Source organism: Furipterus horrens, unplaced genomic scaffold, assembly GCF_987537825.1.
Source record: "Furipterus horrens unplaced genomic scaffold, mFurHor1.1.pri manual_scaffold_10, whole genome shotgun sequence".
Taxonomy (NCBI): domain Eukaryota; kingdom Metazoa; phylum Chordata; class Mammalia; order Chiroptera; family Furipteridae; genus Furipterus; species Furipterus horrens.
This window is the reverse complement of record NW_028327180.1, coordinates 42,053,594-42,078,795: the sequence shown is the minus strand read 5'-3', so window position 1 is coordinate 42,078,795 and position 25,202 is coordinate 42,053,594. Positions and strand designations below refer to the sequence as shown.

The window sequence follows — 25,202 nt, the reverse complement described above, 5'->3', positions numbered from 1 at the left end:
TTAAGGTCAGCTGTTGAACAACCTTAATTTCCCTTTGCCATGTAAACCCATACTGTTTTAAGAGTACCTGGGATTTGTCCTGGCCAGGTATGGGAAAGCACGCACACATGGAAATGACTGTCATGAAGAAAGAAGCTTAGCATACAGTTCCCTAGGAACAGGAGGCACAGCAGGCCATGGCCGGGGGGAGGGGGAGTCTACCCAGGGAAGCAGTGGGGCTGGTCAGGAGGCGGTGTGAGCAAGGAGGGCATGTGGCCACAGGGAAGGAACAGGTAAGTACTCATTTCTATATATACTGAGACATTGAGTTTTTAAAACAATGTGAAATTATACCAGAATATTTTAAGATTAGAGTTGATGGCACGTCATTCTGGCAGAAGGATTCATCATTCAACTTATAAGAAATCAACAGGACTGGAGGTTTATGAATGTTATGGAAATGGTAAAAATTGTAATCATTGTATTGATATTTTGATTTTTTTTTTTTTTTAAGTGAGTCTTTTTTATTTTCTTTTTTTTTAATTGAAGTTCCCTTACTGGTCCTGCTTCCATGAGTGGCTATGACCAGGTGGAAAAGGGGAGGAGAACCAAGTGGCATGGGGAGGGGTCATCTCCACAACATTCCATTTATACACAGAACTAAACAGACAAGCACAGAGTCACTATTGCGGTTAGAAGTTGGCAGCATGGGAAAGGGGACAGGTGGGGAGTTGGGGTGTCGTTAAAAAAATACATGCCCCTCCCAAACTGGGGTGCCTAGGGGGGGACTTGGTCTGCTTCAACCGAAGAGGAATCAGAAGATCAAAAGCAGTTTGGGAAGGCCAGAACCGTCAGGGGTGAAGGGAGGAGGAAGGTCCAGGGGGTGGGGGGCTGTTTGGCAACTGGGTGAAGGGATTGCCCTCCCCCTGCTGGGATTCCCCCAGCCCCTCCGGTCTGGCAGGAAGGGGGCAGCCTGCAACCCCCACAGGCAGGTCTTGGGCTGCCAGATGCTCCAGGCAGGGGGCTGGAGGGGGCTCACAAAGGCTTGCCCTCCAGGGAGATGACAGCGCTGCCCCCCAGCTTCTCTGCCAGGGTGCAGCGGTCCTTGACCTCCTCGTAGCAATTTGCTTGTAATTCATGCTTGATCCCTGTCAGCTTCTTCTTGATGGCATCCTTGGAGCTGGCATAGATCATTTTGCTCTTAAGGGGTGCAGATTCAGGGGCCCAGAAGATAAACACCAGGTCCTCCTTCTTGCTCTCCTTGGTCTCGTAGGTTGCGTCGTAGAGGGCGTAGCGGCAGTCTTTGTCCGGCAGCATCTTCACAAAGGTGGCGTAGGGGTCGTCTACAGTCTGGCCCACATCACCTACCAGGATCTCCTTGCCCTCCTCCAGAATGATGTTCTTCTTGTCTTCACTCAGGCAGAAGAGCACCGCCTTCTTGCGCTTCTTCACCTCCTCTGGTGTCGAGGACTTACGCACCTTCATGTCATTGAACACTTTGATGACTCCATCAGAGACAGCCACACCAGAGGCCATGCTTCCGGAAGCAAAAAGGAGATAGCGAGAGGAGCCTAGGAAGATGAGAACCGCTGCAGCTGCTGCCGGGATCCGACTGAACGATATTTTGATTTTGAGATGACTAGGATTAATGAGTTTGAAAAATATATTTTTAAAGATTTATTTATTTATTTTTAGATAGAGGGGAAGGGAGGGAGACAGATAGGGAGAGAAACATTGATGTGAGAGAGAACATGCCCCAAGCGGGACCAAACCCACCCAGGTATGTGCCTTAACTGGGAATCAAACTGGCAACCTTTTGCTTTGGGGGATGATGCCCAACCAACTGAGCCATACCAGTCAGGGCTGAGAAATCTTTGAATCATCATTTATTTATTCATCAACATGATAGACTACATAATGGGTGGGAACTCTGTGGCTATAAACAACGTGGAAGAGATGTCAGCAAAACTTCATGCCATAAGACACTGAGGAGACGTCAAAGTGGAGGGAACTCTCATGAGGGTTATCAGTATGGGAAAAGCAAAGCTTCCTTGCTCTGCAGAAGAAAACCTCTGCTGGAGAAAAGCTGTCTGTGTTTAATCAATGTGGAAAAGCTGTCAGCCTGACTCCCAATACTGGGTACTGGGAAAGTAGTGTGAAGAGAAAGCCTTCAAACGCAGTGACAACGGGGAAGGCTTTGGTAGTAAAGCTCACCTTCCCGCACAGATGAGTATTCAGAATGGAGAAAAACACTATTGAGTGGAAGGAATGCAGTAGAGCATTTATTAACTCCACTAACAGGTGTAACTGTAGAAACTCATCCTCCTAAGAGACAGTTTAAATGTAAGGAATGTGGGAAAACCTTTTGATATTCATATTTTAAGTTCATGTGGGAATCTACACTGCTATAGAAGAGCCTACCTTCAAGCTTCTCAGGGAACATGGAAAATCTCACACTGAAGAGGCACTTTCCACATTTGAATATATGCTGTCTACCTTCACATTATATGCAAACCCTTACTTGAGAGAAACCCTATGAATGTAAGGAATGTGGGAAAGCCTTCACTCAAGGCTCAGGCCTTTGTAAAGATGTACAAACTCACAGTGGAGAGAAACCCAAGAATGTAAACAATGTGAGAAAGCTTTTGGTCATTTCCATTCATTTTACATATATTAAAACCTCATCCTGTAAAGAAAATGTATTATAAAAAGAGTGGGAAAGCCTTCTGTTCTCAGTTCCTTTTGATGTCATGGAATCTAAGGGTCTGCTGAGAGGGACAGTGGTCTGGGTGGCTCTACAGATATCTTTTAAGCATTAGTGACTCGGCCCCTATCATCTCTATGCACGATGTGTTTTTCTTTCCGCTGATAGCCAAGCCAGGCCAGTCTAGTTGCTACACCTTCCAGGTTGCATCGTGGCCAAAAGTGGGCCCACAGGATGGACACTTAATTATCTTCTAACCACCTGATTCTCTTGTTGGGCTAACGTGCTTTACATTGTGCAGACAGCGACCGCTTCACTGTGTACATGCTCACTGAACCCATTTACGTTGAGTCCCTCTGGCCAAGGCCTGCAAGGGAGCCACCCCTTGCCAGAGGCTATATCTGACAGGGACATGGCCACCTTGTGGGGAAGTGCTTGGTATCATCACAAACAGTGAACTGAAAGCACTCTTGTGACACAGCAGTGAGACTGCATGACTGTCCCACTGTGAACAAAACAGTGACGATGCTGGGGACAGGTGCTCTCCCACTGTTGTCCAGCTTTGCCTGTGACATACAGACTTCACATTGTCCTGTTCCATCCCAGATGAGCATGGTCCTGTCTCCCTTAGTCCCCAGGAGTGCCATCCATTGAGGGTCCCATGGGAATTGTCCCTTGATCTTGTGGTGACTCCTACAGTCACCACAGCTCCGGCCCTTTCTTCACTCTCAGTCCAGACTGCCTCTCTCATAGGTCATTGCTTTCTTTCCACATTTTCTATTTCCTTGACTCCTTTGCCACTTCTCACATAATTGGTGGCCTGTGAGTCCCTGGGGAGGAAGGGGGACTTTACAAAGGAGATTGCTGCCACTAAGCAGTGTGTCTTTCCACAGGATGCAACAGCAGGAAGGCATCCCTTTAGTACAAGAGCCTTGAGGTAGGACAGAATTTTCTTCATTAGGGGTGAGGAGAGCAGGGCCAGTTTTTGCACTGGTGTTCAATCGCGGGGAGAGGACATACTCTTCATGTTGAGTTTGTACACCAGGTAACTCTGACCCACTGGGAGATATCTCCTTTCACTACTGCCCCCCAAAGCACAAAGGAATCACTTATCAAAGGAATCAATTTCATCATTCTTACTCAGTGATAATAAAGCTGGTGAGGGGAAGTTCCACCTCTTTACTTTCAGTTTCTGTGTGCATCTTTCAATCTAAAATAAGTCTCTTATAGGCAGCATGTAGATGTGCTTAGTTTTTGATTCCCAATATTGAATGCCGTTCACCCATTTCCCATGGTTTTCCTTGATACTGTGGAATGGGTGTTTTTATTTGTTCTTCAAATCCTCTCAAACTGCTCTAGTTGTTTTACAAGATACTGTAAGGAACCCTGCCGAGGCCATGCAAATTCAGCATCTCAGGATAAACTTAACCTTAGAGAATTTCTCTGAGTTCTGCAGGTGCCCAGAGACCTCCTGTGTACAAATGGTGCTCGTTATTCTACTGGCTGCTGCCCAGCCACAGGGGTATCACTGAAGGACTGCACAGAACAGGAGCTGGTAGCCAAACCACTCTGGCATTGCCATGGGACAAGGTGACCTCATCAAAAAGGAGGAAATGTGAAACCTGAGGAGCAATATATCTGTCAAAATGGACTCCTCGTGGTTAACTGGGCCTAAATTTATAACCGGAGTCTAGCAGCCACTGCAGAGGCCTCTCATGCACTCTGCATTTCAGGAAAATCCACAGACTGAGCTTTCAACCACCTGTACAAGGCTCTGCCTGTTGCCTGAGTCAACCACTGCAGGGAAACCCTGCTTCTGTCTTTCAAACAATGGACTACACCAATTATATCCTCTTTTGCATCTATACCAACCAGTCAGAGCACAATTTAGACCAATCAGAACTGCACAACTTGGAAGCCTCATTTACATAAAATTGGGAGCTTGGGCAGGAACTTTTGCTATAAAAGACAGCCTCCTCTTTGTCTTGGTGGAGCACAATTTAAGTTGCTAACTGAATCAGTGTCTTCTGGGCTGCACAGCTCCTTTGGCTCAAATAAATGCTTTTATTTTTATTGAAGTCTAAAATCAACTTGGTTTACAAATATACAGAAAGTATTTTATCTTTCTACCTGTATGTAATGTTCAAAAATAAAGAACAGGCAAAGGTAATGCCAAATTTTCAGATGACAATATTCTCAAATGGGAACATTCTTACTCATACAAAAACAGAGGCTTCGACCAACCTCCCCCCAGTGTTCATGAGAACACTCCGGTGTCTCCAGGTCCATGGGAACTGGTGGCCTGGGGGTAGGAGCAATGGGACTCACACAGAGGAAATCCTTTTCCTTCTGGAGAGAAATCACAAAGGTTACTTTGAAGGCTTCTGAAGAGAGAAGCGCAATGGATGAAAACACCCCACAGCAGCCCCCCTACTGCTCCTCCCAACCCAGCTCAATGTGGGGACTGAGGGCCTGGCTGATGCAAGTGGAGGGAGCCATGCCTAAGGAGGCACCTGGAAGGCCAGGGCCAAAGATGTCCTTTTACACCCTCCATGCACCCCAGGGCTCCCCCTTCTTGCTGGCCTCAGTCAGGACGGGCTCAACCACCCGAGAACCAACTTATTCCAAGGGGGGCTGATTGTGCTTCCATTCATTGATTTCTAGACCCATGACTTCTATAAACTGGAGATATAGCACATTATTATTGTCATTGATTGAGGGTGTATACTGCGTCTTGTGAATTAAGTAGCAAGATTTCCTGTGTATTCTAATACCTACACTAAATATGATCTTTCTCTTTGAAATTACATGTCCCCCTATTGTCTATTAAAAAATTTTAAACTCCTCCGTACTCTATACTTCCTTTAGGCTGTTTTACCTCTGTCTACCCTTCCCTGACAAGCTGTATAGGTAACTTATGTTTGCAACCTATATTTCCTATATTTCCTCAATACTCACTCTTCCACCCACTTTAGCTGAATTATTTCTGCCCCTACTCCTCAATGTTCTAATAAATAGAGATCCTCTATTAGCAAAGCTTCCATGTCACCAGTAAAGGTCAAGGGGTATTTTTCAGTCCCCATCTGGTTAGTTCTTTCAACAGAACCCAAAATATTAACCACTCTGCTTTTCTTCAGACAGGACCTCTTTGCCTGCATGACACTATGAACACCAAGTGATTCCTTAGGGGACACCTTGTCACTTCTAAGTTTAACCAAGAAAGAAGTCTTCCTCCTTGGAGAAAATATCTTCTTCCCCCACTGTTGCCTAAGAGACACAGCATTGGCTGAAAAATTTCCCTTCTGTTATCTTTGTGCTCCAAGGGAGCTGTGTTGTTTGGAGAAAGCAAAGTCAATAGAACAATTTATTTAATATGGAGCTCTGAGAATTCAACCCTTGAGATGATAATAGCATGTCCCTATTGCCCATTTCCTGTAATTCTTTGATCCCAGCCTAGGTGAAAACCCAAATGGACTTCTCTGGGACAGACCTCAGAGAACAGAGGGCCTCAGTGATAACCCTTGCAGAGGGTCACTGTAGCCTATCATGGCTGGTAGAGTAAGAAGAAAAAGAAAAAGTGGGTACTGGACTTCCTCTCTAGAATAACGAGGCTGAGAAAGTCAATGAAGGTGAAATCCCTGTAGGTTTAAGATACTTTAGTTTCTCCTGAAACCTGTCATTTCCAGCTCTTATTCTGGTCCCTTCTCTATTTTTGGAATCTAGAGCCTCTCTCCAGTAAGAATCACTTCCCAGTCTCCAACTCTTTTCAACTCTTTCTTATAAGTGTAGGCTCTTCTACGAGTCTGTGTCTAATTACTTATTTATTAACTACTCACTGGAGAGCTACTATGCATGGGGTATTATCGGTTTTGTTTCTTGTGTGAATGGATTTTTCTATCGAAGTCCCTATTTTTGCAGTAGAATGGACTTACTCGTAGCACTTAATAGTTTTTATTGTTGTTCAGTGTCCACAATATTATCTACAAATAATGTACTTCTTTCTGAAGTTTGTTAATTAGACTAATTTCCTTTTCTCATCTTACCAATTTCCTTAAAAATTAAAAAAAATTTAATGCATTTTTAGAGAGAGGGGAAGGGAGAGAGGAAGTGGGAGAGAAACATGGATGTGCAAGAGATACATCAATCAGTTGCCTCTTGCATGCCCCCAGCTGGGGACCTGGCCTATGACCCAGGCATGTGCCCTGACTGGGAATTGAACTGGTGACCTTTCGGTTTGCAGGCCAGCACTCAATCCACTGAGCCACACCAGCAAGGGCATCTTACCAATTTCTTTAAATATTCAGGGGACTATTGATACTGGAATGATTGATGTTGGAGATTACTGATTCAGGAGTGACTGATGCTGGTGCAGACTGTCTTGGCCTGTTTCTGAATTTAACTCATGTCCTGTATTTTAGTGTAGAATATACTGTTGGCTGCAGTTTTAAAACAGCTGTTCTTTACTGGGTTAAGAAATTGTTCTTAGTTTCCTCACTTAGTGAGAGGCTCTGTCATGGCTGCTAAACACAGCAATGGATGTTACATTTTCTCAAATACATTTTTAATTGTGATTATGATTATGATTCCTCTTTATTGACCTACTTTTTGGTGAGTTATGTTTGTAAACATTTTAGTACTAAATCAGCTTTTCATACCTAGAGTAGGTACTACTTGTTCATGATATATTATTCTTTTAAAATAGATATGGGTCCATTTTATTTAACTTTACTACGTATTCTATTCTGTGTCTCTATGCAGGCACACGATACCCTTGAAGATTGCTTTTTCGTTGTTGTTGTTATAATTGATGCTTTAGGTCTCAATCTCAAGTATACATCTAATATTTGTATGTGTTGAGCACCTACTTTGTGCCAGGCACCATAGAAGGTAAGGGTGAGTAAAACAGTCATGACATCTGAACCGTGAATAAACATAAAATTACCAACATGAGAGGCACTTCAGAGAAATTCAGGATGCTTGAGAGATGGGCCTCACACACTCTGTGATCCTGATCTCAACCTCCATTCTGCATCTCAGTGGCCTCTCCAATCCCTCTTCTTCCCAGCCTCACTGACCCCCAGGACAAACACAAATCCTGTCCTCTCAGCCCCCAAAGCTGGCCCTTTCCCTCTTTTTTCTGATTAACAATCACCCATCCTTCCTCTCACAGTTCAAATGTTCATATTTCAGAGAAGCTTTTTCTACCTACCTCCTAAGACTAAATGGGTTCTCAATGGTTTTTTCCTCTCTAGAATTAACTGCATTCTCTAGGCGCTAATAATGCCAATCTTTTTTCTGTCACAGAGAATATAAATATTTATTTTCAGCTTAAATTAGCCTCAATCTTTTAGGGATGATTGGATTTATAGAAGCTTTGCAGTATAAATCAAATCTATCAATACTTAAAATTTTTTTTATAATTAACTCCAATTAAAAAAAAATTAATCCTCACCTTAGGATATGTTTATTGATTTTAGAGAGAGAGAGGAAAGCAGAGAGACAAACATCAATGTGAGAGAAACATCGATCGGTTGACTTCTGTATGTGCCCCGACCAGGAATCAAACCTGGGACCTTTTGGCATATGGGATTATGCTCCCACAAACTGAGCCACTCAGCCAGGGCCAACTGCCGATTTTTAATGCAATGCGCCTTTACTCAGGAGCATGTACACGTGAGCATACACTCTCACACATGCTTTGTATTTTATTTGAATGTTTTTGTAACTTTTGTTTACCCCTCTTACCTAGGCAGCCCACGTGCCTTTCACTCTCCTTGGAAGAATCCACCTGGCAGGCAGCAACTGAAAGCAGAGCCACAAGGGTTTTCACTAATTAGAAGTGCTGCATGGTGATCAAAAGAGGTGACAGACCTGTTGTGTTTATAATGCTCAGAATTCCATCTTCGATGGCTGGCCCCGTTTATGGGGGAATATTGATCAATGATGGCCATGCCAGACATTTGTTGTGATGCTAAGAACAGAAGTTCACACTTATCAGGTGTACCCTTGATGTCACAGAAACCACAGTAGAAAATCACATGCATCATCTCATTTAAATCACCATTAGTCTTACAATGTAGAAAATACCTGTGACTCCCATTATAGAGGGGTAGTATCTGCAGCTAAAGGAGATCAAAGAGCTTTGCCAAGGTCATGCACATAGGAAGTTGGTGGACCAAAATTTTGTTGTAGGAAGTCTCACTCAAAGTTCCATTTTCTGAATCACATCTCTACACTGCACTTTGGGAGATTTATATATCAAAGATCATTGTTCTAAGAAGAATAGATTAATAATAACAATAAAAAAATAATAAATATAATTTACTAAGATCCTGCTCTGCACAAAGATATTTTTAATACTCACAAAGAAGGTAATAACAGTAATATTTTTAGAAATAAAATAAGGCACTGGAGAGTTTACTGTCACATCAATGGGAAACATCAGGTAATAGAACTGAGGCTGTTTGAGTTGAGAACCCTGGAATTAGTATCTGTTATACAGCTATTTTAAATGAAGGAAGTATGGAGATTATCAAAGGAAAGATATGAACTGTCTTCAATTTTTTTGGAAGCGTCATATCATAGAAGAGATTGGTTTACATCCCTAGCTTAAAGTAGAATTAGGACAAGTGAGTAGGAGATAAAGATTTCTGATAAATTTAAAACAGGCCAACTAATTATATTTGAAATGAAAATGGCTACCATTTGTCTGAGTTAGTCACTGTCATCGGAAGGACTGATTGAGGGTGAAGGAAGTCCTTGCAAAGGTGGAAGCAAAGCTGATGACTAGCTGATGTGCCAGTTGGCAGTTTCCTAAATGTTGCTTTTGCCTCTTTCTCCAGCAGACACACCAGCAGCATGGAAGCAGAAAACCACACAGAAGCATCAGAATTCCTCCTCCTGGGTCTCTCCGAGGATCCTGATCTACAGCCCTTCCTCTTTGGCATGTTACTGTCCATGTACCTGGTCACTGTGCTTGGGAACCTGCTCATCATCCTGGCCATCAGCTCAGACTCCCACCTCCACACCCCCATGTACTTCTTCCTCTCCAATCTGTCCTTGGTAGACATCTGTTTTACCTCCGCCACCATCCCGAAGATGCTGGTGAACATCCAGACACAGAGCAAAGCCATCTCCTACTTCGGATGATTCATTCAAGTGTTTTTTTTTTTTTTTTAATGATTTTTGCTGTAATGGATGGTTTCCTTTTGACTGTGATGGCCTATGGCCGGTATGTGGCCATCTGCCACCCCCTGCACTATATGGTCATCATGAACCCATGCCTGTGTGGCCTGCTGGTTCTGTTGTGTTGGTTCATCATATTCTGGGTCTCCCTGGTTCACATTCTGCTGATGAGGCAGCTGACCTTCTGTGCGGGAACTGAAATCCCACACTTCTTTTGTGAACTGGCTCAGATGCTCAAGGTAGCCTGCTCGGACACCCTCATCCATCACATCTTCCTGTACGTGACAACTGCCCTACTGGGTGTGACTCCTCTCACTGGGATTCTCTATTCTACTCTCAGATTGTCTACTCTTTAATGAGAATGTCCTCTGCAGGGGGAAAATATAAGCATTTTCCACCTGTGGTTCTCACCTCTGTGTGGTCTCATTGTTCTATGGGACAAGCCTGGGGGTCTCTTTTAGTTCTGCTGTGACCCATTCTTCCCTACAACTCAGTGGGTTCAGTGATATACACCGTGGTCACCCCCATACTGAACCCCTTCATCTACAGCCTGAGGAACAAGGATGGGAAGGGGCCTGAATCCCTTGTCTGTGATAGATCACTCAATGCAGAACTAAATGGACATTGTGGGCCTCAAAGGCCAATGTTGTGGATTTAAATCTGGTTCTTTTTCTTTCCTAAAAACACATGTTTCACTACTTCTATTCTCAAAGCACCTATGATTTTGTTTTTACTTCAGTTTTAAATTTTATTTTTTAATTATAGTTTACATTCAATATTATTTTGTATTATTTTCAGGTGTACAGCATAGTGGTTATGCAATCATAAACTTTATAAAGTGTTTCCCCCAATATTTCTAGTACTTACCTGACACCATAGTTATTACAATCTTATCGACTATATTCCCTGTGCTGTACTTTACATCCCCATGACTACTTCAGAAGTACCAATCTGTACTTCTTAATCTCTTCACCATTTGTACTCAGTTCTTCAACGCCCTTGCCTCTGGCAACCATCAATTTCCTGTCTATATCTGTGAATCTGTTTCTATTTTATTTATTTTGTTTTTATATTAGTTTCTCAACAACCTCCTCAGTAATTCCTTTTTTCTTTTCCTTCTCTATTTGCAGTCCATAAAGCTGTATCTTTCTTTTAGCCATTCCTGAGATTTCCAAAATTAGCTTTGAAGCACTCTCATGAAGTGCTGATATGGTTTACCCCTAGATTATCCTCTCAAATGTTGATATTCTTCACCTTAATTTGGTTGTGTGTCTGTTTTTCTCTGGAAGAAGTGGAATAATAATCACACTGTAGTAATAAAAATGCTTACCATATTAGGACTGTGCTTGTTGCTGGCTTTACCTCAGTGATTGTCAACCGGTGTGCCACAAGAATTTTTAAAACATGGGATATCTGACTATTTAGTCAGGGGCACTGACCTCTTTTCCCTTAGGTTGTAAAAAAAAAAAAGACAACAGCCAACACAACAATAGTCATCTGGTATGAATGAATCAAAGTTATACCTATTTTTTTTTTTGTCAGATTGACAAGTTTTATTTTTTGGTGTGTCATAGAATTTTAGTAATTAGTTTACGTGTGCCATGAGATGAAAGAGGTTGAAAAATAGCTGCTTTACATGTATAATTTTACAAGGTCATGACATTTCTTTGAACTTTTTAAAAAAATCTTATTTACCCCATTTTTCAGAGAAAGAAATTGAGATTGGGATGGACTCTAACCTGACACCGAGCCCACATTCCTGAGCTATCAGACCTGTCCCTGTTCAGGTGATTCATTTTAATGTGTTGTATAAGTCTTAGATATTTCTTCAATCTTTTTTTCCTTCTTTCCTTCCTTTTATAAAAATCATTTTTTAATTGTTATTCTATTCCAGTTGTCTCAGTTTTTTCCCCTTTCCTCTCGTCTGCCCTTTCTCTTTTCTTCCTTTCCTCTTTGCTGTCCTTGTTATATTGGATTTTTATTTCCCAGCATTACAGTTTTAAGATATACCCCAAGACCCTAAATATATGATAATGAATACAATAGAATAAAATTTGTTTTTGAGTGATTTATCTTTGGGAGAGGGCACTGTGTTCCTGCTACCTGAGCCAGCCCTTATAGAGGAGTTCTTGGAATCCTGTTTCAACCAATGGGACTGAGACATCCTTGTCCAATCGAAGCTGTGTAGCCATAACCCCATCAACATTTTCACTGACCAGTCGTCGTCGTCGGCAGCCGTCCGTCTCGAGAGACGATGGTATAGCTTCTTGAGAGTCTATCTGCACCGCTGAGAATGGCTGTGCAGTCCGATTCGGGAGTGACAATCCCTGCCGCACTTGGTACAGGTGAAGGCAGATGGCCGTAGTTGCCGCTGTTGACGCTGCTTCCGCCTCGATCTTTTCTGGACCGCCTCCTCGTTGCGCGCAGCCTCCGCGCGCGACGTACCTTGCCTGACCGCGAGCCTCCAGGCTAGGCGGTCGTCTGCTTGAACTTCCCATGTGTTGAGATTGATGGAGCATTGTGTCATGTCCTTTTTGCAGATGTCTTTGAACCGCAGTTTTGGGCGCCCTGTCATCCTCTTGCCTTCTGCTAGCTCGCTGTAGAGGAGGTCTTTGGGGATACGGCCTGCATCCATTCTTTTGACATGGCCGAGCCATGTCAAAGGCCCCATGCCAAGGCCCCTGCAGGCTCAGCTCCTGGACTGACGCACTTCACTTTGCGTAAAACCACTGCACGCTGTGAGGGGACGTGCAGAACTCAGGTCGTGTCTTTGCAACTTTGATTTCCTTTTCTCAGCCTACAGTTATTTCAAAGTTAAAAGTGTTTTATGTAGTATGTAAACGTGCAGCTGAATAGGGTGGTCCTGATTGCAGGTTATATCTTTGTTTGCTGGACTTCCATGCACTTTGATTTTCTGGAATTTATGGTTGTTTCTAGTTTTGAGGTAATTGTATTCCTTCTTAGTTGTGGAGGGAGACGCCGCATGTCTGTCTATGCCTCCATCTTGGCCGGAAGTCCTCCTAGTGAATATTTTAATTGAATTATTATATTCTTCAATTCCTGAAGTTCTGTTTTTTAAGATACTTTCATTTTGTTCATGCATCATTTTCCTGATTTTCCTTAGTTGTCTGTTTTCTCTCGAAGTTCATTGAACTTATTTAAGATGGTCGTTTTTATTTTTGTCTCATAATTATTAGGTCTTCATTTCTTTAAGGTTGTTTCTGTGCTGGCTTAGGGGAGGGGCTCTCATGGGTGAAATAATTTTTTTAACCATTTTAATGTAGCTGGTTTTGGCTTTGCACTTTCCTGGGATATTATGACTTTTTAACTGGTTTCTGGAGTTCTCTTAAAGCGTTTTTAGACAGTATATTGTTAAGTTCGTGTCTCTGTGGAAGAACAAAGTGTGGGGCTTCCTATTTTTCTAAAGGATTGGGCTGGCCTGGCAGAGGGTCCCTGGTTTATTCTTTGGGTGTTCTAGAGGGAACAGGCTATGAGGCAGAAGCCTGTCATTCTTCCAAAGTTGTGTAGTTTTTGTATTTTATGCTGTTTTAGTTTGTAACTAGCCCTATAGAAATAAGGTGATTAAAACAGGGGGAAATGATAGCAGGGCCCAGGTGTTAGAGTTTAGCCTTAATTGATAGGCTTAAGTAATTGAAGCTGTGACTGGATAGACTTTCTTTATCACCAAACCTTTGCTTCTGGAATTTTGCCTAGAGGGTGGCGGCAGGCAGCAGGACCCCAAATTGCTTTTCGGTAGCATAACTACTATTGAATCAAGATTAAAGCATTTCCATCTCCCTAAAAATTATCCTGTGTCTTGTTGTATCATCCTTTCCTCTAGCCCCATAGCCCAAGGCAACCAGTGATCTACTTTCTGTCTCTATAATTTTGCATTTTCTAGAACTTCATGTAGACTTTTATGCTTTGCTTCTTTCACTTAGCGTAATGCTTTTTGAGATTCATTTGTGTTGTTTTGTGTATCAGTATTTTGATCTTTTTTATTGCTGTGGATGTCTGTGACGCGATATTCTAGCGTCCGCATCGTTTAGAGCTGCGACTCAGAACATGGCGCGTTCCTAGAAGCCGCTTTCGGCATCAGTGGGTGGCGGCGCGTGGACTTGCAAGCGTGGGGCGCGGGACCAACCGACGCCACTTCGTGTTGGACAGTGGAAGCTGGAGAGCCGGGCTATTCGGACTGAGCCAATTGGTTTCCATGGATCTCAATAGTGCCAGCACTGTTGTTCTTCAAGTCTTAACTCAGGCCACCAGTCAGGATACTGCTGTGTTAAAGCCAGCTGAGGAGCAGTTGAAACAGTGGGAAACACAGCCAGGTTTTTATTCAGTGTTGCTGGTAAGTTGCTTAAAAATAGTTATTATTTTTAATAAAATGAGAAACTATTCTATTGTTTTAAAAACCTACTTGTGTTGGTGGTTTACTCAGTGAAACTGATCCAAATGTTTGGCTGCCATTGCACTGCCATTTACTAATTCGAGGCATGGCACTTGGAGGACATTTAAGAGATGTTTATTGTTGGGTGAGTATACCCAAGCAGGGTATTGGTAGTATCTGCTTAGAAGGTTACACTGCCAGTTTTCTATTTTAGCCTGTAAATGCTGCCCTCAAGACTGTAAAGGAGGAAAGAGGAAGGACATCTCTAAAATCAGAGAAGGAAAACTCTGACTCCAAAAAACCTCCGCTGCCTTGCGGCATACCTCTTCAGGGGAAAGGCTAAGGGAGTAAACCCCGACAGAAAATCCGGAGCCGGAGTCCCTAAGGCGGTTTGACATTGTAGTCAACACCGGCAACTCCTGCGGCGCACCTGAAGCCAAGCTGTATTGACTTTGTCTTTCCCTTGGACCCTTCAGCTGCGAAGAGAGGGGGGGTCTGCTGCATGGGCAACAGCAGACCCTCCATATCACCCTGCCCAGGCTCTGTAGCTTCAGTTTCACTTGAGAGGACACTCCAGCGTCATCGCAAGATGTCGACTCAACACGGGAGGAGACAGATACCGGTTATAAGCTCATCCGATTGGCAAAGGAAACGAGCGCCAGGGGTCTCCTCTGACGGTGGGAGAGGTCATCGCACCTCACTGGACAGCTACCGTCTCGCCATGGCTCGCCTGCCCCACTGGGTGCGTGGGGATCAGAGAGGCGCCTCTCAAAAAGTGGGCCACAAAACACCCGCACCAGTTAATTCCAAGCAAACAACAAGAAAGAAGCCTCCGGCTCTTCGCCTCGCTAGCTGGAACATCAGGACCATGTGCCCCGGACTTACTGCAGACCTTCCGTGGATCAAGGGTGCCAGGAAAACCGCTGTCATCGATAGGGAACTGGCACGACTAAACATCGACATTGCGGCTCTACAGGAGACCCGGTTGGCCGACAACGGAACTATCAGAGAAACCAACTACACCTTCTACTGGCAAGGGAAGTCTCCGGACCAACCAAGACAGCACGGTGTTGGGTTCGCTGTGAAGAACACGCTTGTTAACTCCATAGAGCCACCCACAGGAGGTACAGAGAGATTACTTACCCTCCGATTGTCAACAACTTTCGGCCCAGTCAGCATTCTTAGCGCGTATGCCCCAACCCTCTGCGCCACCACCGAAGAGAAAGAACAGTTCTACCATGCACTGGACGAAGCGTTATCCAAGATTCCCAGAAGTAACGCTCTCTATCTCCTTGGAGACTTCAACGCAAGAGTAGGAGCCGACCACATGGCCTGGCCCACCTGCCTTGGAAACTTTGGGAGAGGAAAGATCAATGAGAATGGTCAGCGACTGCTTGAGCTTTTGTGTCACCACGGCCTGTGTGTGACAAACACATTCTTCAAGTGCAAAGAGATCCACCAGGTGTCATGGAGGCACCCCCGCTCCCGTCATTGGCACCAGCTTGACCTCGTCATCACCAGAAGAACGGATATTGGCAGCACCCTCCTCACCCGCAGCTACCACAGTGCAGACTGCGACACGGACCATGCCCTCGTGGTAAGCAAGGTGCGCATAATGCCGAAGAGGTTGCACCACTCCAAGATGAAGGGTCGCCCACGCATCAACACCAGTTGTGTCAGCAACCCAGTTAAGACCCAGCAATTCATCAACAAGATGGAAGATGCACTCGGCGAGGGAGTGGCGGCAGATGACATTATCGAATCCAATTGGCCACGTCTCCGCGACGCCATATACAACTCCGCCATTATTGCTTACGGGAAGAAAGAGCGGAAGAACGCTGACTGGTACGAGGCTCACTGGGAAGAAATGGAACCCGTGATCGAGGCTAAGAGGAAGGCCCTACTGGCTTACAAGGTCACGCCCACTCCCAGTACACTTCAAGCTCTACGGGCTGCCAGGAACAAAGTCCAGAAGACCGCCCGCCACTGTGCCAACACCTATTGGCTAAACCTGTGCAGAAGCATTCAGGAAGCCGCCGATATAGGCAACGCACGAGGAATGTATGAGGGTATCAAGAAGGCAACAGGCCCAATCCCCTCCAAGATCGCCCCCCTTAAGTCCAAGACAGGTGAGGTCATCACTGACCAGGAACAGCAAATGCGGCGGTGGACCGAGCACTACCTCGAGCTGTACGCAACGAAGAACACCGTAACAGACACTGCTCTTAACGCCATCCCAGACCTACCAGTCATGGAGGAGCTAGACACCCCACCTACTGCGGCAGAGCTCGGCAAAGCCATCGACCGCCTTGCTTGCGGGAAAGCACCAGGAAGCGACGGAATCCCTCCAGAAATCCTAAAGAGCGGGAAACCAGTCCTGCTACAGCCGCTCCACCATCTACTCTGTCGCTGCTGGAAGGAGGGTTACATCCCCCAGGATATGAGAGACGCCAACATTATCACCATGTACAAGAACAAAGGAGACCGCAGCGACTGCAACAACTACCGGGGCATCTCTCTCCTCAGCGTCGTCGGCAAAGTATTCGCCCGGGTTGCTCTTGCCCGCCTGCAGACCCTTGCTTCCCGGGTCTACCCAGAGTCCCAGTGTGGCTTCAGAGCTGGCCGATCAACAGTGGACATGATCTTCTCCCTACGCCAGCTGCAGGAGAAGTGTCACGAGCAGCATAAACCACTCTACCTCGCCTTTATTGACCTCACGAAGGCGTTTGATCTGGTCAGTCGAAGCGGACTCTTCAGCTTGCTACGGAAGATTGGCTGTCCACCACATCTGCTTGCTGTGGTCATGTCCTTTCACGACAACATGCACAGCACGGTGTCCTACAACGGCGCAACCTCTGAGGCCTTCCCAGTCAGCAGCGGAGTAAAGCAGGGCTGCGTCCTCGCGCCCACGCTGTTCGGAATCTTCTTCTCCATGCTCCTCCAATACGCCTTTAAGGACTGCAGCGAGGGTGTCTTCATTCACACCAGATCCGATGGCAAGCTCTACAACCTGGCCCGTCTACGAGCCAAGACCAAAGTCAAGACTGACCAGTCAGGACAGTGCTTTTTGGACCAATCAAACTGCAAGGATTTGGAGTCCTCATTTTCATGAGGATGGGCCAATCAGGGACCAGGGGCAGAGACTTCTGTCTTTTTATGTCAGCTCCCCTCTGCCTCTGAGGGTGCACTTTCCCATCCCACTCAAGACAAGGCCACATAACCCTGACTGGAGCTGAAAGAGATAAAATGTCTCACTGGAGCAGAGCAGAACAGATCAACACAAAAGCTGAGCGAGGCAGACCAGCATAGAGCCAGAGCAGGTGGATCAGACCAGAACATAACAGAGCTGCCTGGCCAGAGAGCCTCTTCACAGCTGTGCTGCTGTGCTGCTTCACAACTTAACTATACAGCATTCCCTCACTTATCACAGGTATTACACTCTAGACCCCCTGTGACAGGTGAAAACCCGCGAAGTAGGAACCTTACATTTATTTTAGTATTTATATATATTTTAAGGCTTTATAAACCCTTCCCACACACTTATAAACTGTTCCCACTCCCTTAACCTTTTCCACACTTTTATAAACACTACTTATGTTCTTAAACATATTCTACAAACTTAAACCTACATAACTTTAACAACATATGTATACAGTACCGCAAAATCCCGTGATATAGCGAAAAGTCTGTGATAATTAAATATAATATTTTTAAAAATCCCACGGTACAGTGAGGGCGTGATAAGTGAACCGCGATATAGAGAGGGACTACTGTATCACTATTAAGCTGTTCCATAGCTGTGCAGTATCACAATTCAGCTGTTTTGCAATGAATAAAGTTTCTTTCTTCACTGTAACCCAGACTGGGGATTGCTGTTGCTATAATTGGTGCCAATGACCATTGGTTGGTCAGGAGATAAGGTCTGTAATGATACAGATTTAATAAACAGAGTAACATTTATCCATCAATAAATCTATTATACCTGATAATTACAGAATATACATTGTTTTCAACCATATTTAAAGGATTAATAAAACATGGCCACATATGAGATCTATCAATTCAGCCTGAAATCTGTTTTAACAAAATCTTCCCACAAGATGATTGAAACCAGTTCGAAGGTTGTTTTCTTTTTCATGTTACATGAAATCCAGAAATAAGCAACCCAGGGTTGGTATAGCCAAATAATATACATCCCTATTGTGTAATCAGTAGCCTATGACTTCATCCTTTTGGTTTATTTTCTAAGGAGCAAGAAGAGATAAGATGAAGGGAAAATGGTAAAGAGAAAATGCCAGATGAGAAGCTTCCATTTCTTTAAAAGCCACAAGTAGTGACCTTTCACTGTTTCGCACTGGCCAGGACTGTGGGCTTGTGGGCACTCACAGCTGCAGGGAAGCTAGGAGATGAGTCCTTAAAAAACTCTCCACACTGCCAACTTGAACACAATTATAATTTTGTTACTTTTAAGGAGGGAAGGGAGCAACAAATTTTGGGAAAGCAACTTGTCATATCTGACACATTAGGCCACAAAGCAAATCTCCAACAATTTTCTGTCTGAATTTATGCCATTTAGAATCTATATCATGAAGACCATATATTCACTGCACAATTCAATTAAATTAGAAATATACAACTAAAAGAAAACTAAAATATGGTATGTACATAAAAAAACACATTCCAAAATATCCTGTAAGTCCCAGACATCTTGATGAGAACTGGACAATATTTAGTACTAAGTTGCAACGAAAATATTATCAAAACTTTTGTGATGTAAATCAAGGGAAATTTAGAGTGCTACAATACATTTAATACTCGTCAACAGATGAGGTGTCTAACCTTAAGGTGAAAAACTCACTGATAAAGACAGTCGCAGACCTGTAACACTTACAAGGTTGGTCCCAGTATATATAAGTCAAGAGTAGTGCCTAAAGGCTTTCGACAGTGGTCACCATAAGGTTCTGCCCCAGTGTGGGTTCTAAAGTGAGGAATGAGGTGTGAAGGCCCACGCAGGGACAGCCACTAGTCATTTCCTTCATACGACTTTTGCCCTATATGTATTCGCTTGTGCATTATAAGGTTAGTGCTGGTGCTGAATGCTTTTCCACAATGAACACATTTATAAGGCTTTTCCCCTGTGTGAGTCCGCACATGTACCCGCAGGCAAGAGGAGTTCCTAAAGGCCTTCCCACAGTCTTTACATTCAAAGGTTTTCTCTCCAGTGTGCGTCCTCCTGTGCACAATAAGGTAAGAGCCTGTGCTGAAGGATTTCCCACACTGGTTACACTCATAAGGTTTCTCTCCAGTGTGAGAGCGTCGATGTTTCTTAAGGGACGACTGATCAATAAAGGCTTTCCCACAGTCACTGCACTCATAGGGTTTCTCTCCAGTGTGGGTTCTTGTATGTTTTTGAAGGGAGGAAGGCACGGCGAAGGCCTTGCCACATTCCTTACAGCCGTAGGGTTTCTCTCCAGTGTGGGTTCTTCTGTGCACATTAAGATGAGAGCTCTGGCTGAAGAATTTTCCGCAATGATTACACTCATAAGGCTTCTCTCCAGTGTGTGATCTGACATGTTTCTTAAGGGAAGAGTGAAAAATGAAGATTTTCCCACAGTCGCTACATACGTAAGGTTTCTCTCCAGTGTGAGGTCTCACACACTTCCAAAGGGACAAGGGACCAGAGAAAACCTTCCCATGTTTGCTTTGTGTTGAGCTTTCCTCCACAGTACACAATTTTCTGTGCACACTCAGGGAAGATCTTTTTCCACAGTTACTGCACTCACAGAGTTTCTCTCCAATAGGCTTTTGCACACGTATTGAAAAGGAAGATTGTAAACTGAAAGATATAAGACATTGATTACACTCACAAGATTTCTCTCCTGGGAGAGTCCTTAAGTGTTCCCTCAGGGATGACTCCTGATTGAGAGCTTTGCCACAATCATTAAAGTCAAAAATTTTCTCTTCAGTGTGAGTACTCACACGACTCCTAAGAGTCAAGGGATGGCCAAAATCTTTCCCATATTTTTTATATTTGTAGCATTTCTCTCCTTTGCAATATCTTGTACCAATAAGGTGACAGTTCTTTCTGGAGAATTGTCCACAGTGATCAGATTCCAAGGGCTTCTCACCAGGGTGAGCTGTTGCCTGTTGAATAAGGAGTAAGAGGTGACCTAAGGCTTTTTTACTTTCATTACACTTATGAGAATTCTTTTCCATGTGGATTCTGCCATATATAGGAAGTACATTATTATGACAGACACTTTTACCAGTTTTAGGGCATATGTACAATTTTTGCCCTATTGATTCTTTCAAGTTGAATGCTTCCCAAGGCTCCATTGTATTCATTCCTATCAAAGGGCATCATCCTAAATACAGGGTTTTTGTAATAGTAATAAATGAATTATATATTAAATACTTAATAACAAAAATCACATTTAAGTAAATGTTTATTCTTCAGTATTCTCTGTGAAGGTGCTTACTGTGAGGCAGCAAGCATTGAGGCAGAATTGGGGATTTCTCAAATTTTATGAGATTCACAAAGTCTTTGCTGAGACAGCTTTCTGGTGAGTGAATGTCACTTGCCTCAACTGTCTCCCCTTGTGTGGGCGCTGCCACTATTTTAATTCACAGACTTTTCCTGCTATAAAAAAACAAATTATCCTTATTGAATCTTACCATTTTTATGGCATTGGAAGTCTTTTCCCCAGGAACATTCTGCATAGGAATTGCATGTTTTGATTTAAGTTGAGTAGCCCAGTCTGAAACTGAAGGAGGAAAATTTTTATAACTACTGGAAGAAAAAGTAGGGATGAAAGAAACAAGAAGGCCAGCACCCTATAGCTATGTTTTCAAATAATAACACTAAATACAGAGAGAGAAATATGAAAGATTAATGAAAGATTAATGACCAATGACAAGAGTAATTATTTTAGGCACTTGTTCCTATGATAGGGACAAGTAATGGAAATGGGAGGTATTTTACTTAGATTGGATTCTGTAGGCTTGAAACAATAAGAGAGAGTATTATCTGGAAAGCAGAGTAGGATGAACTGAACAAAACATATTCAAGGAAATGTGAAACTGAAAGAGGAACTAAGTCTTTCTCTGGGGCAAAATAAAAATGAATGAATGGAGAGGTGGTGGAAGAAGGCAAGCTCACATAACAGCCTCAGCCTCCTTTTTCCACGCTGACATTCCCAAATGCAGCACCCCTCACCAGCTACTGCTGCTCCACACAATGAGTCCCTTTCGCCTGGGGCTCACCTAAACAGGGACCTTGGAGAATTCTTCTCTTCTCTGTTCTCAGCTCTTCCTGCTCCATCTCAGTGAGCAGACTGTGTTTGCAGAGATGATACCCTGCTCGTGAGAAAAGACAAGTGTTTGGGGGGCACTGTGAAGGAGGCAAGAAGTTTCCCCATAAACCTGATTCCAACACTGGTCTGCAGTAGAGAGGCAAGTGCAACTTTAGGAGCAGCTTTAAGACAGATCAGAGATCTCCCATGGAGCCCCCAAACAAACACCCACATTCCATGTTCCACATGGGACGGACCCTTGAATTCAGGCCCAAGATCAGATATACAATGCAAATAACCTAAATCTTTTAATGACAGAGAAAATGAAATCAGTGCATTTTCATGAGAAGCCATGAGACTGCCCCACAAGGGCAGGGACCATCCATTTCGTGTTCACCACATATTGTTATTCTTTTCACAGAACCTGGAACACAATATGTGATAACCTATTTACTGCGTGAAGAAATGAAGAAATGAGTCCAACCTTACCCACGGAGGCCAGGTTCTTCAAGTTCTCCATCATCACATCTCTGTACAGGGTTTTCTGAGCAGTATCCAGCAGTGCCCACTCCTCCTGGGAGAAGTCCACCGCGACTTCCTCAAAGGTCACCAAGTCCTAAAACATCGCATACATTCTGGCTGAGCCAAGGACCATCTAAGACTGAACCTGCAGAATAGTGGGTGAGGCTGCCAGGACTGGGCAGGGAGATTCAGTGCACGGGAAGCTCAGGTGTGCTTCGAGGCCTCTCACTGTCTGTCCCAGAGCTCAATTCTTGGAACTCTCCTTTTTCACCCTCACTCCCTGGACCATCTCATTCGGGCTCATGGTTTTGAGCAGCTTTTCTAACACACAGTTGACCTGACACTTCTACGCCTAGGTTCTGAGCACCCTTCCAGTCTTAGTCAAGATCCAGTACAGGCTTAGTGTACAACAGAATGAGAAAGCATATTTAGAAAATGAATAAATGATTTCCCTGGTGAAAAATCCTACTTTTCCTTCATAGTGCCCTGCAGAATATGGAACTAATATTCAACCTGGAGGACTATCTGGAAAAAAATTAAGAAATGTTGTAGTAGTAGAAGTCTTTCCTAAGGCGTTCCCTCTCCCATTCTAAGAAGCCCAGAGAACTGGGGAAGCATGAGGCCAGTCCAGTAGGGCTGTGAAGCTGTGGGTCAGGGACAAGAGATGTGTCCTTTGGGAGGAGCAATGCTTGTTTTGGAAAGAGAGTAATTTCCCACATACCAGTGACCAAGCTGTCAGCAATCCTGTATCCATTCTTCCTCCCTTGTGTCTCCCTGCTGACAGGGCAGAATTCTGAGCAAGCAGACCTAGAGGAAAAGAAAGAAGCCATAAAAGCTTCATTCTGACAGATGTTCAGTACCCACAGCCCTGCGAGCTTCCTCATACAGCTTCAGAGTTACCACATACCCTCGCACATCTACAAACACACAGTATAGCTCACTTAACTTTGTATCTCTATACAAGAGCAATTAGGAATTGGGAATATAGTATGTACTTCTTTCTTTTTTAAAAAAGCTTTTTCCTAAACTGAACAATAGAAAAATGCCTAGTCAGTACCAACTCAAGAGCAATGAGCCCCTCTAGTGCCAAAATGCTTCTAAATGCCATTTGCCTATGAAAGAAACCAAGACTCATTTGGGAAATAGCTGAGTCCAGTGTAGAACAAGAACTATTCTAGATGATCCTGGCACATCTTATACCAAAAAGCAAGGAGCCTATCAAAGATTGGTGGGGTTGAGTCAAAAAGACACAGGAGACAACTTAAAAGGGCTCCCCCTGGTTTTGGATGGAAAAATTTAATAAAGAATAATGCCTGCAATTGAAATATATCAAATGTAAAACAAAATCATGAGTTCATAATGATATTTAAAAAAACCCTCAATGATTACTCTTGAAGGTGGCCAGGACAGCAAGTCATTATTCTGAAAATTCATAAAAAAAAAAACCAAACAATCAAGCATGTCTCAACCCTCCTTTAGGAAGAGTATTTTATCATTACCAAAAGTTGTGATAAGGGAAAGTTTTCCTTTACATAAGAACCATAGAAGTTTTATTAGACACTTCATTTATTATGAAGAAAATGTTATAATTAGAAAGTCACCATTCTGCAACCACTAATGAATGAACGGCTCTAGGTGACAACAATCAATGGCTACTAAAATACCAGGTGAAAAGTGAATAGGGATGTTTATTTTCAACTTAAAAATTTTTTTAATTTATTGATTGTGGGCGGGGGAAGAGAGAGAAATATCTATTTGTTGTTCCGCTTATTTATGCATTCATTGGTTGATTCTTGTATGTGCCCTAAAAGGGGACAGAACCCATAACCTTGGTGTATTGGAATGACATAACCAACTGAGCTACCCAGCCGGGGCTATTTTCAACTTTTGATTTTGAAAAAATGTCAAATTCAAAGAAAAGTTGTAAGAATAGGGAGAATGTGATCAACTTGCACACAGACCGTTCACCAATGGTTAAAGTTCTGTTAAGTTTCATTTCTCCTCTCTGTAGGGGACATTGAGAGGACTCCACTTGAGAGGAAACTTAGGATGTCATGACCCTTTTCTACTACATCCTTGAGAATGTCATAGGAAACTGGACATTTGCTAACATAAGATAGGGAACATTTAACACGGGTTTAATATTATTGTCTACCGTACAGTCATGAACTAGCCCAATAATGTAACTTTAGTGCAATCACTTTTTAAACTTCCCATTTAGCTGTTGCTCTCAAACTATGTTTTTTTACTCCCCTCTAATCTGGACCAGGCCTTCAGCCTTTATTTATCTTTGAAGATTTGAAAGTCCAGGCCAAATTACTTCACAAATGGTACCTTAGTTTTAGCTTAGCTGATGTTTTCTTGGATTAGATTTGGCGAGTACACGTCTGCGTGAAGTATTACCTAACTGATGTGCGTCCCCCTCAGTGCATCACTCACTTCAGGAGGCAGGCACTGATGCCGGTTTCCATATACTGTTAGAATCAGTTTGGTGATATCCATAAAAAGAGTCACTGGGATTTTGACTGGATTGAATGGATAGGTCAAGCTGGGAAGAACTCACATCTTGACAATATTGAATCTTTCAATCTGTGAACATGGAATAGCTCTCCAATTACCGAGTTTCTGATTTAATTCATCAGAATTTTCCCCACACAGATCTTGCACATATTCTGCTGTACTAATGTAAATGGTATTGTTTTTTATTTCAAATTCTATCTTTTCATTGCTGGTTCATAAGAAAACGATTGATAATGGTTTCATGGATGGGTATACATCAAAATTTAAATTGTACACTCAAAATACGTGCAGTTTACTGTAGGGCAATTATACCTCAGTACATCTGTTCATTATGAAAACCAACTTCAATAACTCAAACCAAAAACTCTAAGAAGAAAGAATATTTGAGCAGACACTTCACCAAAGGTATATGAATGACAAGTATATAAAATGATGCCCAACATCACTAGTCTTTAAAACTATGTGTCTACCTTGAAAAGACACAAAGAAAGGCAAACTCATTTAAATAGGAATTTACTTGGTTCCCTTTCCAGTATCAATTTTCTTATCTGTCATATGTGAAATTTGTCTTCCAAAGTTTCCCAAGTTCCTTCCTTGAGGTTTTAAAGGT

General features: G+C 43.3%; 2 protein-coding genes and 1 pseudogene across 3 annotated transcripts in view; 1 reads left to right on the top strand and 2 right to left on the bottom strand.

The window, feature by feature from the left end:
* Positions 1-497: 497 nt before the first annotated feature.
* LOC149999805 (cofilin-1) lies at positions 498-1,592 on the bottom strand. Its single transcript, XM_090288789.1, has one exon. The coding sequence runs from the start codon at positions 1,513-1,515 to the stop codon at positions 1,015-1,017; it is 501 nt and encodes a 166-aa protein (XP_090144915.1). The 5' UTR covers positions 1,516-1,592; the 3' UTR covers positions 498-1,014.
* Positions 1,593-9,533: 7,941 nt separating this feature from the next.
* Positions 9,534-10,574, top strand: LOC149999804 (olfactory receptor 7D4-like; annotated as a pseudogene).
* Positions 10,575-17,315: 6,741 nt separating this feature from the next.
* The window catches only part of LOC149999803 (zinc finger protein 177-like), a 40,390-nt gene continuing 32,503 nt past the window's right edge, over positions 17,316-25,202 (bottom strand). For both annotated transcript variants that reach the window (XM_090288788.1, XM_090288787.1), the window contains 5 exons: positions 22,794-22,879; positions 22,040-22,166; positions 21,522-21,614; positions 20,934-21,022; positions 17,316-20,402 (listed from right to left, as the gene is read on the bottom strand). In XM_090288788.1, coding sequence (XP_090144914.1) covers positions 19,281-20,402; positions 20,934-21,022; positions 21,522-21,614; positions 22,040-22,166; positions 22,794-22,879 — 1,517 coding nt within the window. In that variant the 3' untranslated portion in view covers positions 17,316-19,280. The remainder of the gene's footprint in view (positions 20,403-20,933; positions 21,023-21,521; positions 21,615-22,039; positions 22,167-22,793; positions 22,880-25,202) is intronic.